Source organism: Botryllus schlosseri, chromosome 5, assembly GCF_051294905.1.
Source record: "Botryllus schlosseri isolate E-star chromosome 5, Bs_hap1, whole genome shotgun sequence".
NCBI classification, from domain to species: Eukaryota; Metazoa; Chordata; class Ascidiacea; order Stolidobranchia; family Styelidae; genus Botryllus; species Botryllus schlosseri.
Genome location: NC_137240.1, coordinates 19,524,783 through 19,541,321, shown reverse-complemented (window position 1 = coordinate 19,541,321; position 16,539 = coordinate 19,524,783). Strand labels below are relative to the sequence as shown.

Genomic DNA, 16,539 nt, shown 5'->3' with positions numbered 1-16,539 from the left:
GTTAGTCACGCCCACCCAGCGCGGCTATTGACAATGGACACATACCCTAAGTTTCGACCAATGTAGTACACTTCGTGGAGTCGCATGCTCGCCGAAACTTCATATGTGTTTTGGTGCCTGGAGGCGCGGTATTGACTGGCACAAAAATGCGTATTGCTATGAATTCTGCATGCTTCATTTCTTTAGGGGGACACATATGCATTTCAAAATCAAGCTATCTGGAGACATTTAAATCGCAAAACTCAAAGAGAATTTTCAAGTTAATGAAATCTCTCGAAAATACTCTCTAATTTATGTTGGTTTACGAAATACTTTTGAGTCCCCTCCGAGCACGCTCCCCACCCTATTAGGGAATTTGGGGTGCGGGAGTTAAGGACCTAGCAAGAATGCAAATAGTTGGGTGCGATAAATCGTCCCATATAGAATGGACAATGGGTAAATTATGACGTAACAAGCAAATGTCGCATCTTTTTTAAATAAAGTTGTTTTCTCATTAGGCCTTTTCAGCGCAATCCAGGTATTGTCTTCCAATATAACTACTAAGATGCAAAATAAATGTAATCGTGAGTAATCGTGATTACTTTTACAATGTAATCGTAATCGTAATCGACTACTTCCTGATTTTGCTGTAATCGTAATCGTAATCGTAATCGCGTGATTCAGAAGTAATCGTAATCGCAATCGATTACATTCATGAAGTAATCACCCCATGTCTGCCAGACATATTATAAAGCTACGACATAAAAGCAGCCACGCATAAAAGGTACATATTTGAACTTCGACATAGTACATTCTGTTGTGACGTCATAATGAGTGATACTCGATTACTCGACTCGACTCGAAGCATATTACGTGATTCAGAATCGAATCACTCAGGTGCTCGTTTTTGCCCAGCCCTAGCCGTAAGAGCAATAAAAACCTTGCTTCTGTTAGCGACATACTCGAGGCCGATGTTCTGTAATGACATCAACAAAGACGAACTGCGAAACTTAGTGAACTTGAAAGGTACATTGTGAGTGTGATTAAGTTCTATAATTATTTGTGTCTTGAACCCAAAAGCTCACACTGATAGGTGGCCTTGTAGATGATGAGCCGCAATAAATTTAGGGTGGTGTATTTGAGTATATTTATGACTAAATTTGTCATTTGAAATCTACTTGTAGAACAAAAAAGATTACCGTTCTCTGATCTCATTGATCGAACATACAACATTATACTTCGATGTCACTTTGTGTCCAGTTGGAATCATTCGATGCTTTGTGTGGTCTACCTTTGGTGTAGCATACATCACTGTACAATGTACATATTAATATGATATCAAATATTTTCGTAGTATCAGTAATTGGTGAATAATGCGATAGTGACTTGGTGGAAAAATCATAAATGAAGTTACATACGTATTTGACAAACATATCCGTTATTTTTACAGCAGTTATCGTCATTCCAGGCATCTGCGCGTGAATGATTTATTTCAATGCAGTCCTCATCTCCTCCCGAATTACTAGGCTCCCCATCGTCCCTTAATGAAGTTGGGATTACCGGGATTAGGCGCATGTAGTTATTGTAATTAGCACTGGCTGGGGCTAGAACACACCCTAAGCAACATGGGACTGCATATCTCCGTTGTCCGTTTTGCAATAAGAAAACAAGAAAGATAAGGCCTTTTGGCAGAACATGTGTTCCACTGCTTGGCTCGGTGCAAGAGTAAATACAATACCTGGCGTACGCTACAGTGATTGACTAGTACACTGTGTACTCCTACCATTTGTTTGTTTGGTGTGCATGGTGTTTCGACTATATAGCCTATTGGTCATTTTACACCAGGCCAATTTTCTTTGTTTTTGTTTCTGTATTTATCGACTTGTAGTACGACCCACTTCTAAGCTTTTTATAAGATGTTGCTTGGGCGGATCACGTGGCGAGGAGGGGCTTAGATCAACCTGTAACACTCAGGTAAGAATTCTGGAGTCGACGGCGATCGAAGTCAGATAGCGATTTGTCTTCGAATTAACATTACGAAACCACGAGATGTCACATGTTCATGTTCCCAGTGAACTGCATTTACGGAAATCCATCGTCACACTAACCGAAACCTTTCACAGTTTCACCGTCCCTATAGTAATAACGTATAATAACTAGGACTGGGCACAATGATTCGAGTACTCGAATCTGAATCGAGTATTAATTTCAATGATTCGAGTCGAGTAATAAAAGACGATTTTTTCGAGTACTGAAATTATACGCTCCTCGCAACTGAAAGTTAATTTACTGACGATAATCATATTTTTGATACTATTTTCCACTGTGGAAGTCTTCAAACCTTGATTGGCAGTGTCGCAGCATACCAGACATAGTATAAAGCAACGGACGTTACTGGAAATAACACATTTCCGAAGTCATGATCACCCCACAACATTGTCAAGAAGTGCAATCAAATCGGTATGGTTAAAAAATACCAAAGTATCTTTACTGTGACGGATACCAGGCATTATGTTCCTTGTGGTAGTATAAAAGGTACATATTTGAACTTTGACATAGTACATTCTGTTGTGACGTCATAACGAGCGATACTCGATTACTCGACTCGACTCTAAGCGTTATACGTGATTCAGAATCGAATCACTTGGGTACTCGATTTTGCCCAGCCCTAATAATAACCACTATATGGGCGGTCCAAGCCGACACTGACATTCTGTAGGTATACTGGCACTGGCACTGATACTGAGCGTAATATTTTCAGTAGGGTCATATACAATATACACCAATAACTGGAATCGTGCAGAATATAAAGTCTGTTTTAAATATAGCATACCAGTTTGTCCATTCATGCCTTTCGCCATCGTTCCATTCGTAGTTACCCTCACCAAAAAAATCACCACCTCCAATCCACGCGGCTCCCCTTGAAAAAAGAGGGTAAATATCCATGGTTCTTATGCGGTTATTATTTACTAACTTATTAACAACTTGAGTCACAGCATCATTCAGTTTCTTATACTTCGGCATGACTAGTTCTCCGCCTTTCTGAAAGCAACTAACAACTGCAGTACCGAATGTTGCTGAATCATGCTCTCCATTATAAAATTTCAGGGTAGTACCGTCGAATTTTATGCTATTTTTCAGTCCTGAAAGAAATGAGACTTTATTTCAAATCATAGCTAAATAAACGAAACATCTAGAGACCTGTAGAGCTACGTACCTGCTAATACTGACACTACCGAAGAGAGAAATAAAACAGCTTTGAGCATCCTGCATCGCATGATTGAATATCTCTACCAGTGTTGGAGAAATGTCAAATTTTAAGCTATATATAATATACGATTCAAATCAGGACTGCTCCTGAAAACGAAGCATGCTTTTCAATTATTCCGTTTGTATTATTCTAACTTACTATTAAATGGAATACGTTTTTACTATATTTTCAAATCGAAAAATCTTCCGCCTATCTATAAATTCAATTGAAAAATTGTACTCTCAGATTTTCTATTATCAATATTCAAATAACTTTTAATCGGTTGTTGCTTGACAGCCGGGATATGTGTGACGTGCAGCGTTTATATTTCCTTGCATGCCGAAATTGGAGTGGAGAGTCGGCGATTGCAACATATCCTTATCAGCCGTAATGCAGCCGTTCCACAGAGCAGCCCGTGTTAAGTAAATCTCAAATCCAACGACACCGGATATATATTACACACAATATATATATTTTGTGCCCATTTATGGTCAAGGCCCACAAGCTTCGTGTATATTAAAATATAAACAGAAAAGGGCGGCGTCCACAATCCAAATACGTATGTGTATGGTGTACGTATATGTATGGTAATCTATGGTATAGGTTACCATGCGTCCATACCAGAGTTGGATCAATTGTAATTTGTAATTGAGCTGAATGTAATTAATTACATTTTTCAATGTAATTGTAATGTAATTGTAATTGAAGCATTTTTATTTTGTGTAATTGTAATTGTAATTGTAATTTGACAAAAATTTTGCTCAATTACAATTTCAATTACATTAAATTGCTATAGAGACCAGACAAGCACAACATAAAATAATTGACTTGCAGTGCATTCTCTTTAAATGTCGACAAGGAATTTGGTGAATCCATTCGCGGAAGCCCTTGACTGCGCCCTTGCGTTTTTTATTTTTACCGCTATGCTGACCTCGGCTGCCATTGTATACAATTATTAGATTACACACCAACGAATGGATTCGCAACACGTGACTCACGATTGAATACGCAACACGTGACTCACGAATGAATACGCCGAGAAGCGAACTGCTGAGCCGACTAAAAGCAGCAGAATTGATACTCCCATAGCTGGCGATCCAAGCGTCGAAATTTGATATGTATGGTCCTAATCGAAAGAGATAGTGTCGCACTGATTCCGCAATAAAAGTATATTTCCAGGCAATGGTACCATCCCGAAATAGTTGTGAAAGTTTAGGAATCGGCATTGTTCTGAACAATCGCTGGGCGTAATTGGTCATTGTTGTGGTCATGCTGCTGCGGCGCTCTCACTTCTCAGAACAGTCGGCCTTAAACGGCTATTTTGGAGCAGTTACATTGCCCCGACGAGATTTTAATTTGTATTTTCGGAATTAGTGCATCAATAGCTTACGATAAAGACCAGATGCATCAAATTTGGACGTTGAGTCGCCAGCTCTAGGACGACAAAGTTTGCTGCTGCCGGCTCTGCAGTACGTTTGTCGGTGCATTCATCCGTGAATCACATCTTGCTCATCTATCCGTGGGTTGGCAATCTACAATACGCTTTCAGATCACGATGCTGCATTTTTACTTCGTCGGGCTAACTAACCAGACCACTGGATAATATATAACGTCTTTTCTGACAAGGCACGGTTTTGTTTTTACCCCTCATCCTAATTCCTACGTCCCTCGATAAAAATAATATTATTTCTTTAATTATATACTATATACGCAAATCCAACACGTGCATATATTATAATACTTTTTTCAACGACATACTGCATACTGGAATAGTTCGAAAACGTTTTTCTTTTTATTAATTAACGGGTATTTGCGTATCATGAATGAAACATGAATAGTTGAATTGTTGTTAATTACGACGCTACGGTTGTCAAGGAGCACGGTTGAATTTATGATTATTCAATTACATGTTCAACAGCAGCAATTGTAATTGTAATTGTAATGTAATTGAAGCATGCAAGGAGTAATTGTAATTGTAATTGTAATTTAACTGAAATAATGTAATTGATCCAACTCTGGTCCATACCATACTACCATAGTATTGAAATGCGATAAAAAAACTCCACGACAAAGCAGCGAACGTTAGAGTTTTGTAAAAAAATAGGGTAAACGTTAGCCGACACAAAGTTTAATGGTCTTCTTTTCGTCAATACAGTACTATCAGCCGAAGAGTGTTTAAAATCGCCAGATCACCAGTTTTCTCTTCCGGTTCTGGAGCTTCCATAATTTTTGAAAAGTGTCCTCTTTTTCGGATATCAAAATATGGTAGGTAACCCTATTCTAATGGTCCCGCATCCGCCGACTTCGCCGCAGTGTATCAAAAAAACAAGAATTACTGTGAGCCGAGCTAGAAGCAGCGACGAGCATCATTCGGATTAGGATATGATTCAAACCGAGATTTCCACAATCATTGTAGACGGATTCGATTTTAATTTAGTGCCGGCTGTTTTCGGATAGAGCTGTAACTTTTATTTCAGATATTCTTGAATTGTTCTGACCAGAAATGACTCTTTATTACAAGCCAAAAGAATAAATCGTCAGGTCGATAACCAGAAAGGAACAGTGAACAGTTTAGGATAGAAGTCCATGGTAGCACTGGAACGCTGTTCTGTGTCCAAGTGTCCAAGCAAATATGAATAACACTGGCCAACAAAAAAAAATTGAGTGCCAAAAATACTTTATTGGATTCTGGGTATTTTGGACTGCTGGGTCCGACAAGGACATTCGTTTCTTTGAATTACCATTATTTTTTAAGATATTGATATTTTTTATTTAACAAAAATCATTAAGTTTAAGAACTGCTAGATGTGAACAGAAGTATCAGTAACATGCATATTGGAAATGTATCTTAAGGCACTGCATTACTTATTCTGGAACAGATACGTCACTGTGTATATTTGCTGTTGTTACTTCAGAAACAAGACATTGAAAACACTACATTTTGGACAGCACAAGTTATCTAGCTGCAGCCTATACTCGGCATGTTGCTGTACTGTCTATCTCTACCGTTATGAGTGATTTCCTCAGCTTTCTGCAAACTGTACACAATGTACAGCATCACACTGTAAATCAGACGAGGGGAGTGTAACAGTAGAAGCATCATTCTGATAAGCTGCAGTTTATTTGTGTTGTTAACCATATGTAGGCTACAGTGTCGAGTACTACCTTCAGTTATCACATGACATCAATATCTCATTTTATAGCTATGTGGCTATAGCGTAGTCCTATAGTTGTGTAAAGTGCTTTGATACCTTACTAAATATACTTTCAGCGTTACTAAAAGTAGTGCTTGTGCTTTGAAGTCAGCTGTTTTTGTTTACTGCTAATACCGCCTATTTTTTGCTCGATCTTCACGTGAAGCATGATTCCCGTTAACACGGCTCTCTGTGTTAACGATTGCGTTTTCAGAGATATCCCTTCAGAACTAGAGGAATACGGTATGCACAATGCACATATGCTTGAAGACTGATGTAGACTCATCAAAGTTGTAGAAAAAAATAATTACACGTACGTCAAAACTGGGTATTTTCAGCATCTGTGGAAACTAAATATGGAATATCTCAAAACAATAGCGCCAATTCGGAAAAACTAATGTCATTTTTGGATTCAGCGACATGCAAATACCCGACAGCGACACACTTGATCTTATGGCGAAACCCCTAGCTGTTCTCTAATCTTCTCGGTCTTGGCAGTGTCTGGGCCATTGCACGTCAAGGCGATATGACCATTCGAGTCATGATTCTCCCTCCGTGGAATGCTGATGCCATCGCCTAAGCCGTCTCAGCTAGTGGTTGATAGTGGTATTGGGCACAGGAGATAAGCTTATTTAGAACAACAACAACAACAATATTTTGACACTGAAATTCATTTCAGCATTACCAATTGCTTTACCAAGCGTTCTTCTGAATTCTAAAACCGCTTGTGGCGTTCCGCGTGTCGGTGACCCCTGGTATATAGGCTCAGATTAGCTGTCGAAAATGGATTCTTCAGTAACGTAATTCAATGCGGATTTTTGGAGGGGATCTTTCAGATGGGCATGGATGAGAGTACTCGGATTCGGACGGATTGTTCATCAAATTCTCAAGCTGTAGGGCGATTCTGATTCTCAGAAATCAAGATCACATGCTAGAAGTCAGTATCAACTATCCCACGAATGACACGTGGATGATAGAGAGGGAGAGGGAGAGAGAGAGAGAGAGAGAGAGAGGGAGAGAGAGAGAGAGAGAGAGGGAGAGAGAGAGAGAGAGAGGGAGAGAGAGAGAGAGAGGGAGAGAGAGAGAGAGAGAGCAAGAGAAGACATCCGAAAATGCATGGCACGGCTCAAAGAATTATCACATAGCGTGGCGCACAAAACCTCAAAAACGTCATAATCGTCACTGTTCTGTTGCGTATAATAATATGAATATTATGCAGCTGTATATCTAAATATAGCAAGGCTAGATAAATACGCATCTCGGGAAAACGTGGATTGACAGAGGGCCGTGACCGATGACTCAGCCCTTTCGTGATACCATTCTTCACAAGCTATTGAAAATATAAAAGGGGATATTGGCCGTATGCTTTTTCTTCATCTTCTTCAATACTTACAAAATCATTTAAACAAGGTTGCTACAAACAGATTCTCGCAGTCATCTGTAGCTAACCGTACAATATGACTAGTTGACCCCTTTGTGCGTCATTAAGATGCGTTAGGACGACCTAGTAGATATCGTCTTAATATGCCTGTCTTTTTAACACCATGTGCATCAGATATTTCATGCCTATCTGCGACCAACACTGCTTATGACTAAAACGTCAATCGTCGGCTGATCTCGTTTTAAATAGAAATATAAGTATAGGGATATGTATTAAGAAAACGTCCCACTATCGTCTGTCACATGGGTGGGCACACATTACTATTATGATTACGACAGACTCTTACATTAATCGCTCTTCTGATTGGAAAAGCAAATTTCCACGGGCATGTCAGGATAGTCATCAAATTGACTAGATACAGATAAGTAACCTACTGATGTTACGATATCTATAAACACGGTTGTTAATATTCTGTATCATATATAGGAGTAGGTAGGAGTGCTCTTTCAATATTTGTTTGCCGTAACAGCATATTCGGTAAGATCAGATACACAGTATGATCAGTCATAAGATAGCGAAAACGAAAGTAGAATCTTGCGAATAGTGAACTAATAAATATTAACGGTGGTAGAAAAATATTGATTTGGAAGTTTAAATTGAATAGCCACTATATGCCCCTCATATTTTATCAATAACGCCGATGTTGCTACAAAAGAATTACAGAAACGTGTAGTTTTTTCGAAACCTGATTAAATAGCCATCGCACAATATTTCCATTTGAAGTAGCCAGTCCTTATTTATATGTCGTCAATCGGAATTAGTTGGTGTTGATTTCAAGCATGTTAAGACATGTCCAGACGTCATCAATATGTTTGGTTTCTATTGTTAAGTTTACATGACTACTGCAACAACAACAGATATGGCGTGGCGCTCCAATAGATAAGAGTAAATGTAAAAGTAAATATGTAGATTTGAGTAAATATATACATATCGGCTACAATATGAAGGGGCAAACCTAATATTAACACCATACTGAGGCATAAGTCTCTTATCAGAGTTTTGTTTTACCCGCACGACGTTTGCAAGATGTTTGCCTCTTCATATTTAATTCAGTGCAAAGAAAAAACTACTTTTCTGATAAAATAAGCTGTCCGCGGGAGAGTGTTTCGATGTTCATGAGGGGATGCAGGATGCCAAACATTTGTCGAAAATTGGTCAGGTATATCCTGGGACTAAAGAGTTCAAGGCACATATCATACTATTAAGTCCTTCGTGTATGGGGTTGCATTTAGAACAAAAATTAATTTAAAACAAACATGTTTTAAACATGGCCCTTGTTTAAAACAAGTTTTTGATTTTTGTAGCCATGACGTCACGAATCTTTAATTGTGATGTCACAGTGGATTGACATTGACTATTGAGAATATATGGTAAATACGGCTCCTTCGACGAAAAGGGCTTCCGACCACTATCATGAACAGACCTAAAATATCTTTAACCATGACTACATTTTTATGCAGCATTTTTACGATCGTCGGTCATCATCATCAGAACACCCATTCCGTACCAATTATCTATATCTACTTGCTATAACTAATGACGCAGTGACGATTTCGAGGGTCCCAGCCACTCCACATCGCATACGTCAACTAACTTGGGTGTAGGCTCATACTGCATATTTTTCGAAAGCATTCAGACAATTATGGTATAATTATACAAGGCATTTATTCAAAACATTGTTTAAAACATGTTTTAACAAAAAGTGTTTTAAAATAGTTGTTTTAAATGCAACCCTACTCGTGTATCTATATGAGAGACGATTATGACACTTGGCGTTCGGGAACGACGTTTTGGGTGGAGAATTCGCGACTCCACGTCCGCGTAAAAGACAGTGATGGTACATGATGACGACACTTCCATATAGATGTGGGAAAAGCTCGGTGTTGACTTCTTCTATTTTAATGCAAAATACACGATACCATACGTAAGACATTGTAGGTGTCGGGATCGTCTCCCTGTAAGATCCTGTTCACATCGACTATGGTCCGGATTGTAATAGCAGCAGATGAGCGAATAGCATTAGCCCTGTGAAGACACAATACACTTGTAAATGATGCAATAGTTTCATTACCGGACTTTAGCGATATCGTTCCTAACTCTACATATCATAGTGGTTCTTAATCGGTGTTCCATGGAACATCAGAGGTTCTCTGAACCAGTCTCAGAGGATACCTACACGCACGCAACTGATACATATGATATGCTATGACGCGCCCGTCAGGGGCATCATTGGTTGCAGGAAATTATGCCCGATCCGTAATCACATTGTTAGTGTTGGTGTTGCGTATATAGTTTGACCGAACATTACGATGACACTTTACAAGGTTTCTGAACTGGCATCTGAAGGGGAACAGCAGAGTAAGATTTGCTATAAATATTCATTATAATGTTTTCGTTTCCTGTGAAAATTATATTTCAATTGTTTTTATCTTTTAACACTCTGTTGGTGCACACCTGCACAGTTCATTTTGTGGACTATAGTAATGTGTTTGATGTATAGTTATACTTGGAGATGGAGAGATGGAGAGATAGAGAGATAGAGGGATTTAGCGATAGAGGGATAGAGGGATAGAGAGATAGAGAGACAGAGAGACAGAGAGACAGAGAGGTAGAGAGAGAGAGATATAGCGATAGAGAGATAGAGAGATAGCGAGATAGAGAGATAGAGCGATAGAGCGATAGGGAGATAGAGCGATAGAGAGATAGAGAGATAGAGAGATAGAGAGATAGAGAGATAGAGAGATAGAGAGATAGAGATATAGAGAGATAGAGAGATAGAGAGATAGAGAGTTTATATTGGTTGAGTAGAGGGATGTCTTCTATGTGTAGGCGTAATTGCATAGAAAGAAGAATACATTTTTGTGAAACATGATTAAACCTAGCTGTTGCGCAATAACACACTGCGCCTACTCAAACAGGTAGACACGAGTTGACTAGTGCATTGTGTGATTTCGTCATCGCAGTGCATGCATCGCGGAATGGAAGCTCAAAGTGAATGGTTTTATGTTAATGCCGTCCTCGAAGCTAACTCACAATGCCATGCAAATACGGTAGGTGAAAATGCACCGGATACGCAACGGTTGCATATTTTTATCATTCTAACGAACGCCTTGGCTTATATATCTTGGTTCCCGTTCGCTGTACCGCTGACTGCATGGCTGTTGGCTTAATTTACACTCTATTCATATTTTATATTTAAGTCTTTCGAGCTCGGTTTACTAATTTTTTTCTAGATATACTTTTTTGCATTGATTTTCATAGACCAAGGTTCACCGAGGCGCTTTTTTATCTTTCGTATGATATAGTATCGCAAATTGGTGAAAATATTGAAAATGCGGAGGGTTTCCTGTAGCAAATATATATTAATCATAATTTGATGGTCTCACTCGTCTTTATATCTCCTACTATAAACTAATATGCGAATGTTCGCTTTCGTTCGTACATTGTAAATTGTAAGTTATACAAATATCCAGAACAGTAGTTCGAACATATTACTTCTGTAATAGAAGGACACAATGTTCTATGTATTCCAAATCTACTGATCTAAGATGAGAAGGTGATATTTCTCTCGACTCAAAAAAGTATTTTTGTATAGCGTGTTCACTTAAAATAATAATAATTATCAGTTATTATACATCATTGAAAATGCACGACTTCCTGGTTTCTTCTTTCGTGCGCGGGAATACTACCACGTTCATAATTTCTTCCTCGACTATCGTGGCGTGGTTGGCATAACAGACGACACGTGTTTAACAGGTTTATACAGAGTGGGCCTCCAAATACGATGCCGATTTGGATCGGTTGAAATGTGCCGGCCATTACAGCCTGGTTAGAGAAGTGTTCGCGCTCATTGAAAATGATGAATCCACCCAAATACTGGATGTGGCGGCAGGTTAGAATTTTGTCATCCCGTTTAATGTTTTGAGAGATATTTCATACGACTTAACTGGTGGCAGTGATGCATATTCAAAGTAAAACTTTAGGTCAGACTATCACTATAGCTTCATAATATCAAATTCTAAATAATTTAAAGTAATTGCACATCATCTGATAAGTCATCCACTGAATCAAGAGGCCCACGAAAATACTCATTCGAACATCGACAATGGACATGTGCGGCCTATACAGGCAATTTCTGCAATTTCGGCATTTCTATTGCGATTGACATAACAGTAACACATATATGGCCAACTCTACAACAAAAGGTTACTAAAATCAATGGTGTTAGAGTCAACCACTTGTAAACATCATGTAGGTTACCTCATAACAATATCATTTATCATTGGTCGAAATTGTATGAAAATTGCTATCAGTATCGAGACACACATCAAGTACACCAAAGTGCATACAAAAGATTCGCGAGTGTATACAAAATGTTAGACGGGTATAAAGTGATCCGATCTTAGCAAAACGCACTAACAAGGCCGCATGCATGCGATATATATATGATGAAAGAGCTTACAAAAGTAAAACACCCATTAATATTACTCATTTTTGTGTGTGCGAAATAACAGCAACCAAAGTCCAGCAAGCTTCGAGGCTATCAATCGAGGATTATTGTTTCAGGAACAGGAAAAGTTGCCGAGCATTGGAATGACGCCGGCTTCAAGGGGGCAATTGATGGAATTGAGATGAATGCTGCAATGCTCGAAATCGCCAGAGCGAAGAGTCTTTACAGGCAATGCAATATTTATATTACTCCATCAATTCTTCAACAATCGACGATTCCTACTTCCTCGTAGGAAGTTATTTTGTCACACGGTTTCCTCTGTCGAACCACTGCCTGTACAAGACGGAATTTATGACGCTGTAACTGTTGTTGGTGCGTTCCTCGAAAATCTCTTACAACCTGACTGTATTCCGGTATGACAATTTCGCCGATAGCATATTGATCCGTTAATAATGCTATTTCAAACAACCACGACAGCTGCATAAAGCAGCGAGTATTAGGGACTAGTGAATGAAATCGCAATAAAGGTTGCCGACACCGGGTATAGCCTATATCCAGAAACGATTGGCGGTGTCATACTGAGAACTTTTAAATAAAGCAGCAGTTCTCAACCTGGGGTCCGCGAAACCTCTAAATATGCAACATGAATGAACGCCTAATTCCAATCACTGAAGACAGAATTCTTGAAGTATATTCCTATATGTCCCAAGGGTTCGAAATCCATTTTCTCCTGTTATAGACATAACCACTATTCCAGAACTTCTGGATTAGCTTCTGGACGTGATATGTTCATTGAAAAATACCTTTCATGGATTGTCATACTCAAACGCGTGCTCCGAAGCGTTCGTCTCCACCTGTCTTACTTGTGAAAGTGGATTTTCGGCTCTTATTCATATAAAATCGAAGTCAGTCGTGGATTTCAAAGACACGACCACGCACTCACGCAGTATTGGCTTTTGAGATACAGCTTCAGAAATCCCATCATGTGATTTCCGGTTGAACCATTTAAGGTGGTCACATACTTCCTGAAGTATGATGCCATTTTCAAGTAATGCGCTATTTATGCAGTTTACAGAAGCCTTCAGGTAATATTTTAGAAATACATATTATACGGTTGCAGGATTTTATAATTGAACTAAATTTGAACCAAAACATAGGGGCACCTCGTAGACCTTGATAAGAAAAGTAGTCCGCGAAGACGAAAATGTTGGGCCCACCGAAATAGAGAATGTGTGACAAGAATACAACCACCTATACCTAAACTTGGCCTTGACAATGGTGCCAAACTGACAGTGCAATCCTGAACAATCACTGGAATGCTACTAGCGTTGGGACCCCGGGAAATCCCGATCCCGGGATCCCGGGATCCCGGGATTTGAAGCAATCCCGATCCCGGGATTACCCCTAATGAAATCCCGGGATTTGTAAAGAGCATTTTCCAAGGCTTACGTAGCGCCATATCTCTTATTTTGGTAATAAAGCAATGTCACAAACTCTGCTGATTGTCTAAAACAATTCACAATTATTTGATATTAAAGCCAGCTATGGCATAACAATGTACTACACGATCACTTCCGTCGTAGTCTACGAATCGGAGCAGTGTAACTGAGTATCGGAAAGTCACAAGGACGGTGCTGTGGAGGTGAAATACAGGTCGAATAATGGCGAATTTCGAAGATGTCAATGCAAAGAGAGAATCACATGTTTAGCGAAACAGTTTGTTTTATAAATCTACATAAAAAGCCAAATGCAACTTGTGTCAAGACGTTTTGAAAGCTTCAGTGTCTAGCACAAAGGGATTAATAACGCATAGGTCCGTACAAATGATAGTAATTCAATCATGCATGATTCAATCGGACACGTCAAAGAACGATCAGCTAAAAATAAAGATGAGGAAGATCGATTCCTATAAAATAAATCGCATAAGCCTCGCCTCGATGAACTTCTTAACCAGTTAACTGCTGTGGACGGGTTAACATTTCTTCAATTACCAAAAGTGAGTGAATTCGTCGGGCCTTCAAGGCTTATGGCTATGACTTGTCAAGATGTCGCAAACGGGTTCGTGACTTGGTGATCGAGCACAGCAAATAAATCCGTAAGTGTGTGGAAGAAGAGCTTATGGCAATGAAACGCAGCATTGGACGTTTTTCGATCACGTTTGACGAATCATTTTCTACACGAAACAGGCGGTACACGAATTTAAACGCTCATTATCCGGGTGGCCTTCGGTCGCTGGGTTTCATTCGTATTCACGGGAGCATGTTTTTTCGTCAATACTACAAGGAATAAATGTTGTGTGTGTAGCTTGTATGTGTCGCTTCCTCGACAGTTCGGCAGTTAGTTGCGTAGCTGGGAATATAAAAAAGTACTCACTGAACCCCATATGCGTTTGTTACACAGTACTGCAATATACTGTTGTACTGTACTGCACAATACAATACAACTAGACCAATTATTGCAGACTATCCCAGCTGTATACGCAACAGTGACGTATTTTGAATGCGTTGTGTGTCTTTACGCACCACCATGAAGCGAGCAATACGTTTTTCGCTTAACTCGGAGAAAGCCGTTTCTCCGCTCAAGGTTGGCAAAAAGTGAGCGGAACAATTATGCGTATAATTCAAAGTGACCATGGTAACGATCCGAGCCTCCGAGGCCAGCTCCAACCAAACATGTATAGTAGTAACCGTGTCTGTTGAACCTCTCTAGCCTATCCGCAAAGTGCTGTGACGAGCTTATCTAATGCGACTCCATCGATCCTTGTGTTCTTGAGTCCACATAAAACTTTATCACAATCTCATATTATGCCTAGAATCTACTGAAGGCATTGACCAAAAAAGGATTGCTGATCATTAGGGCGATTTTTTTTTGACCTAAAAAACGAAAGATTTTGACCTAAAAAATCTAAATTTTGACATTTTTTGACCTTAAAAAACTAAATTTTGACCAAATTTTGACCTAACGTATGCAAATTAGGTGTTTTCCCAAAAAATGTTAGAATTTTACTACTTATCCTCATTTCTGGTTTGAATTGTCTGTCCTTACGAAGTAGTTTTCCCTGAAAAACTTGTTTGACTCAAAAACTGACAAATTTTTACATGACGAAATATTATTTTAACAAAATTTGGCCCTATGATGAATTCCAGCACATGATGTACTATGGTGAAAATAATTAAAATATGTTGTAGTACAACGAAAGATACTTTCCTGCATTCTCGGCAGGGATATCTAGATATCCCTGATTCTCGGGTAAAAAGTGTCTGTCTTTACTAAGCAGCTTGCCAAGGATGAAAATGTGGCGAGATAGCGTAGTGGGATAATCCACAGCTACAACACCAATGGATTTTAGGTTCTAGTCCGACCGAGGTCAAGTATTGAAGGTTTATCTAGGTTTCTCCTCGCCATCTCATCCGCGTAAGCGGTGTCTTACAAAAAGCATAGAAGTGGGCCGTGCTACAAGTCGGCACATACTCGGCGGATACGGAATCGAAAATAAGGAATATCGGCCTGGTGTAAATGACCATTGTAGTCGACAAACACCATGAATATTAAAACAACAACAGCAAGAAGAATGGAGAAAGAACGTTCAACTGTAGCAGCTATTGGTTGGCAACACTGAAGTTGTGCATTCGTACACTGCAGGTGACACACCGTGTTGCTTCATTCTGACAATGGTGTACATCTCAATTTTTGTAAGAACCATGCAATGCCTACGCAGTCTTGCTTCACTTAGAATATTGCGGTACGTTGAGCATAACACCGTGTCAACCTATTTGTTTCATTTGACTGTTTATGATTCACAATGAGCAGACAATGCGCCGTCTGCCACGGTAGGCCTATAAAGTAGGCTACAAACTGTAAAATGTCAAACGATAAGTTCACCGATTGCGCAAAATCTACGATACAAGTAAAATGCAGGTTGCAAAAAATTTTGTCAATTTTGACATTTTTTGACATGTCAAAAAAAAATCGCCCTACTGATCATTAATACCCGCAAGATGGAAAAACCAACGGATTACGGACAAGAGTTGATGAATAATCTAAACACGCTGCTAGATGAAAGGAAAATTAAATTGCTGAGGCAAAAGGACGTCGCCGGTTACGATTCAGTCGAATCGAAATCTGGTCAGAAAGTTTTGGGTTCGCTATGCGTATACCAAAAGATTCAAGTTCTAGTGTGATTGCCGATGGTAATATGACCACAGATTTCATTGTAACAGTTTTC

At 39.2% G+C, this 16,539-nt stretch overlaps 3 protein-coding genes across 6 annotated transcripts in view; 2 read left to right on the top strand and 1 right to left on the bottom strand.

The window, feature by feature from the left end:
- Positions 1-3,328, bottom strand: part of LOC145439848 (uncharacterized) — a 62,363-nt gene extending 59,035 nt beyond the window's left edge. For both annotated transcript variants that reach the window (XM_080317497.1, XM_080317498.1), the window contains exons 1-4: positions 3,197-3,328; positions 2,954-3,122; positions 2,813-2,899; positions 1,398-1,519 (exon numbers count right to left, since the gene is read on the bottom strand). In XM_080317497.1, coding sequence (XP_080173623.1) covers positions 1,398-1,519; positions 2,813-2,899; positions 2,954-3,122; positions 3,197-3,257 — 439 coding nt within the window. In that variant the 5' untranslated portion in view covers positions 3,258-3,328. The remainder of the gene's footprint in view (positions 1-1,397; positions 1,520-2,812; positions 2,900-2,953; positions 3,123-3,196) is intronic.
- LOC145439865 (uncharacterized) overlaps positions 1-16,539 on the top strand; it is a 437,408-nt gene that overhangs the window by 209,442 nt on the left and 211,427 nt on the right. Inside the window, exon 1 of one of the 2 annotated variants that reach the window (XM_080317520.1) lies at positions 2,088-2,091. The exons of the other annotated variant lie outside the window; for it this stretch is intronic. The gene's annotated coding sequence lies outside the window, so the exon portion shown is untranslated. Of the gene's footprint in view, positions 1-2,087; positions 2,092-16,539 lie in introns of those variants that run through there. 2 annotated transcript variants of the gene reach the window in all.
- On the top strand, positions 10,368-15,599 carry LOC145439329 (uncharacterized). Of its 2 annotated transcripts, XR_013915148.1 has the most exons (4): positions 10,368-10,914; positions 11,621-11,756; positions 12,431-12,727; positions 15,127-15,599. XR_013915148.1 is itself a non-coding variant. In XM_080316833.1 (3 exons), the coding sequence occupies exons 1-3, from the start codon at positions 10,831-10,833 to the stop codon at positions 12,604-12,606; spliced, it is 396 nt and encodes a 131-aa protein (XP_080172959.1). In that variant the 5' UTR covers positions 10,368-10,830; the 3' UTR covers positions 12,607-12,878. The 2 variants fall into 2 exon arrangements, 1 of the variants encoding a protein (XP_080172959.1); XM_080316833.1 differs by lacking the exon at positions 15,127-15,599 and having other exon boundaries at positions 12,431-12,878.

Excerpts from the sequence above, each read along its gene's own strand:
- LOC145439329 (XM_080316833.1), top strand. The coding sequence starts at position 10,831 with ATGCATCGCGGAATGGAAGCTCAAAGTGAATGGTTTTATGTTAATGCC. Across the intron at positions 10,915-11,620 it reads CACAATGCCATGCAAATACG|GTTTATACAGAGTGGGCCTC; the intron begins GTAGGTGAAAAT and ends CGTGTTTAACAG. Across the intron at positions 11,757-12,430 it reads AATACTGGATGTGGCGGCAG|GAACAGGAAAAGTTGCCGAG; the intron begins GTTAGAATTTTG and ends TTATTGTTTCAG.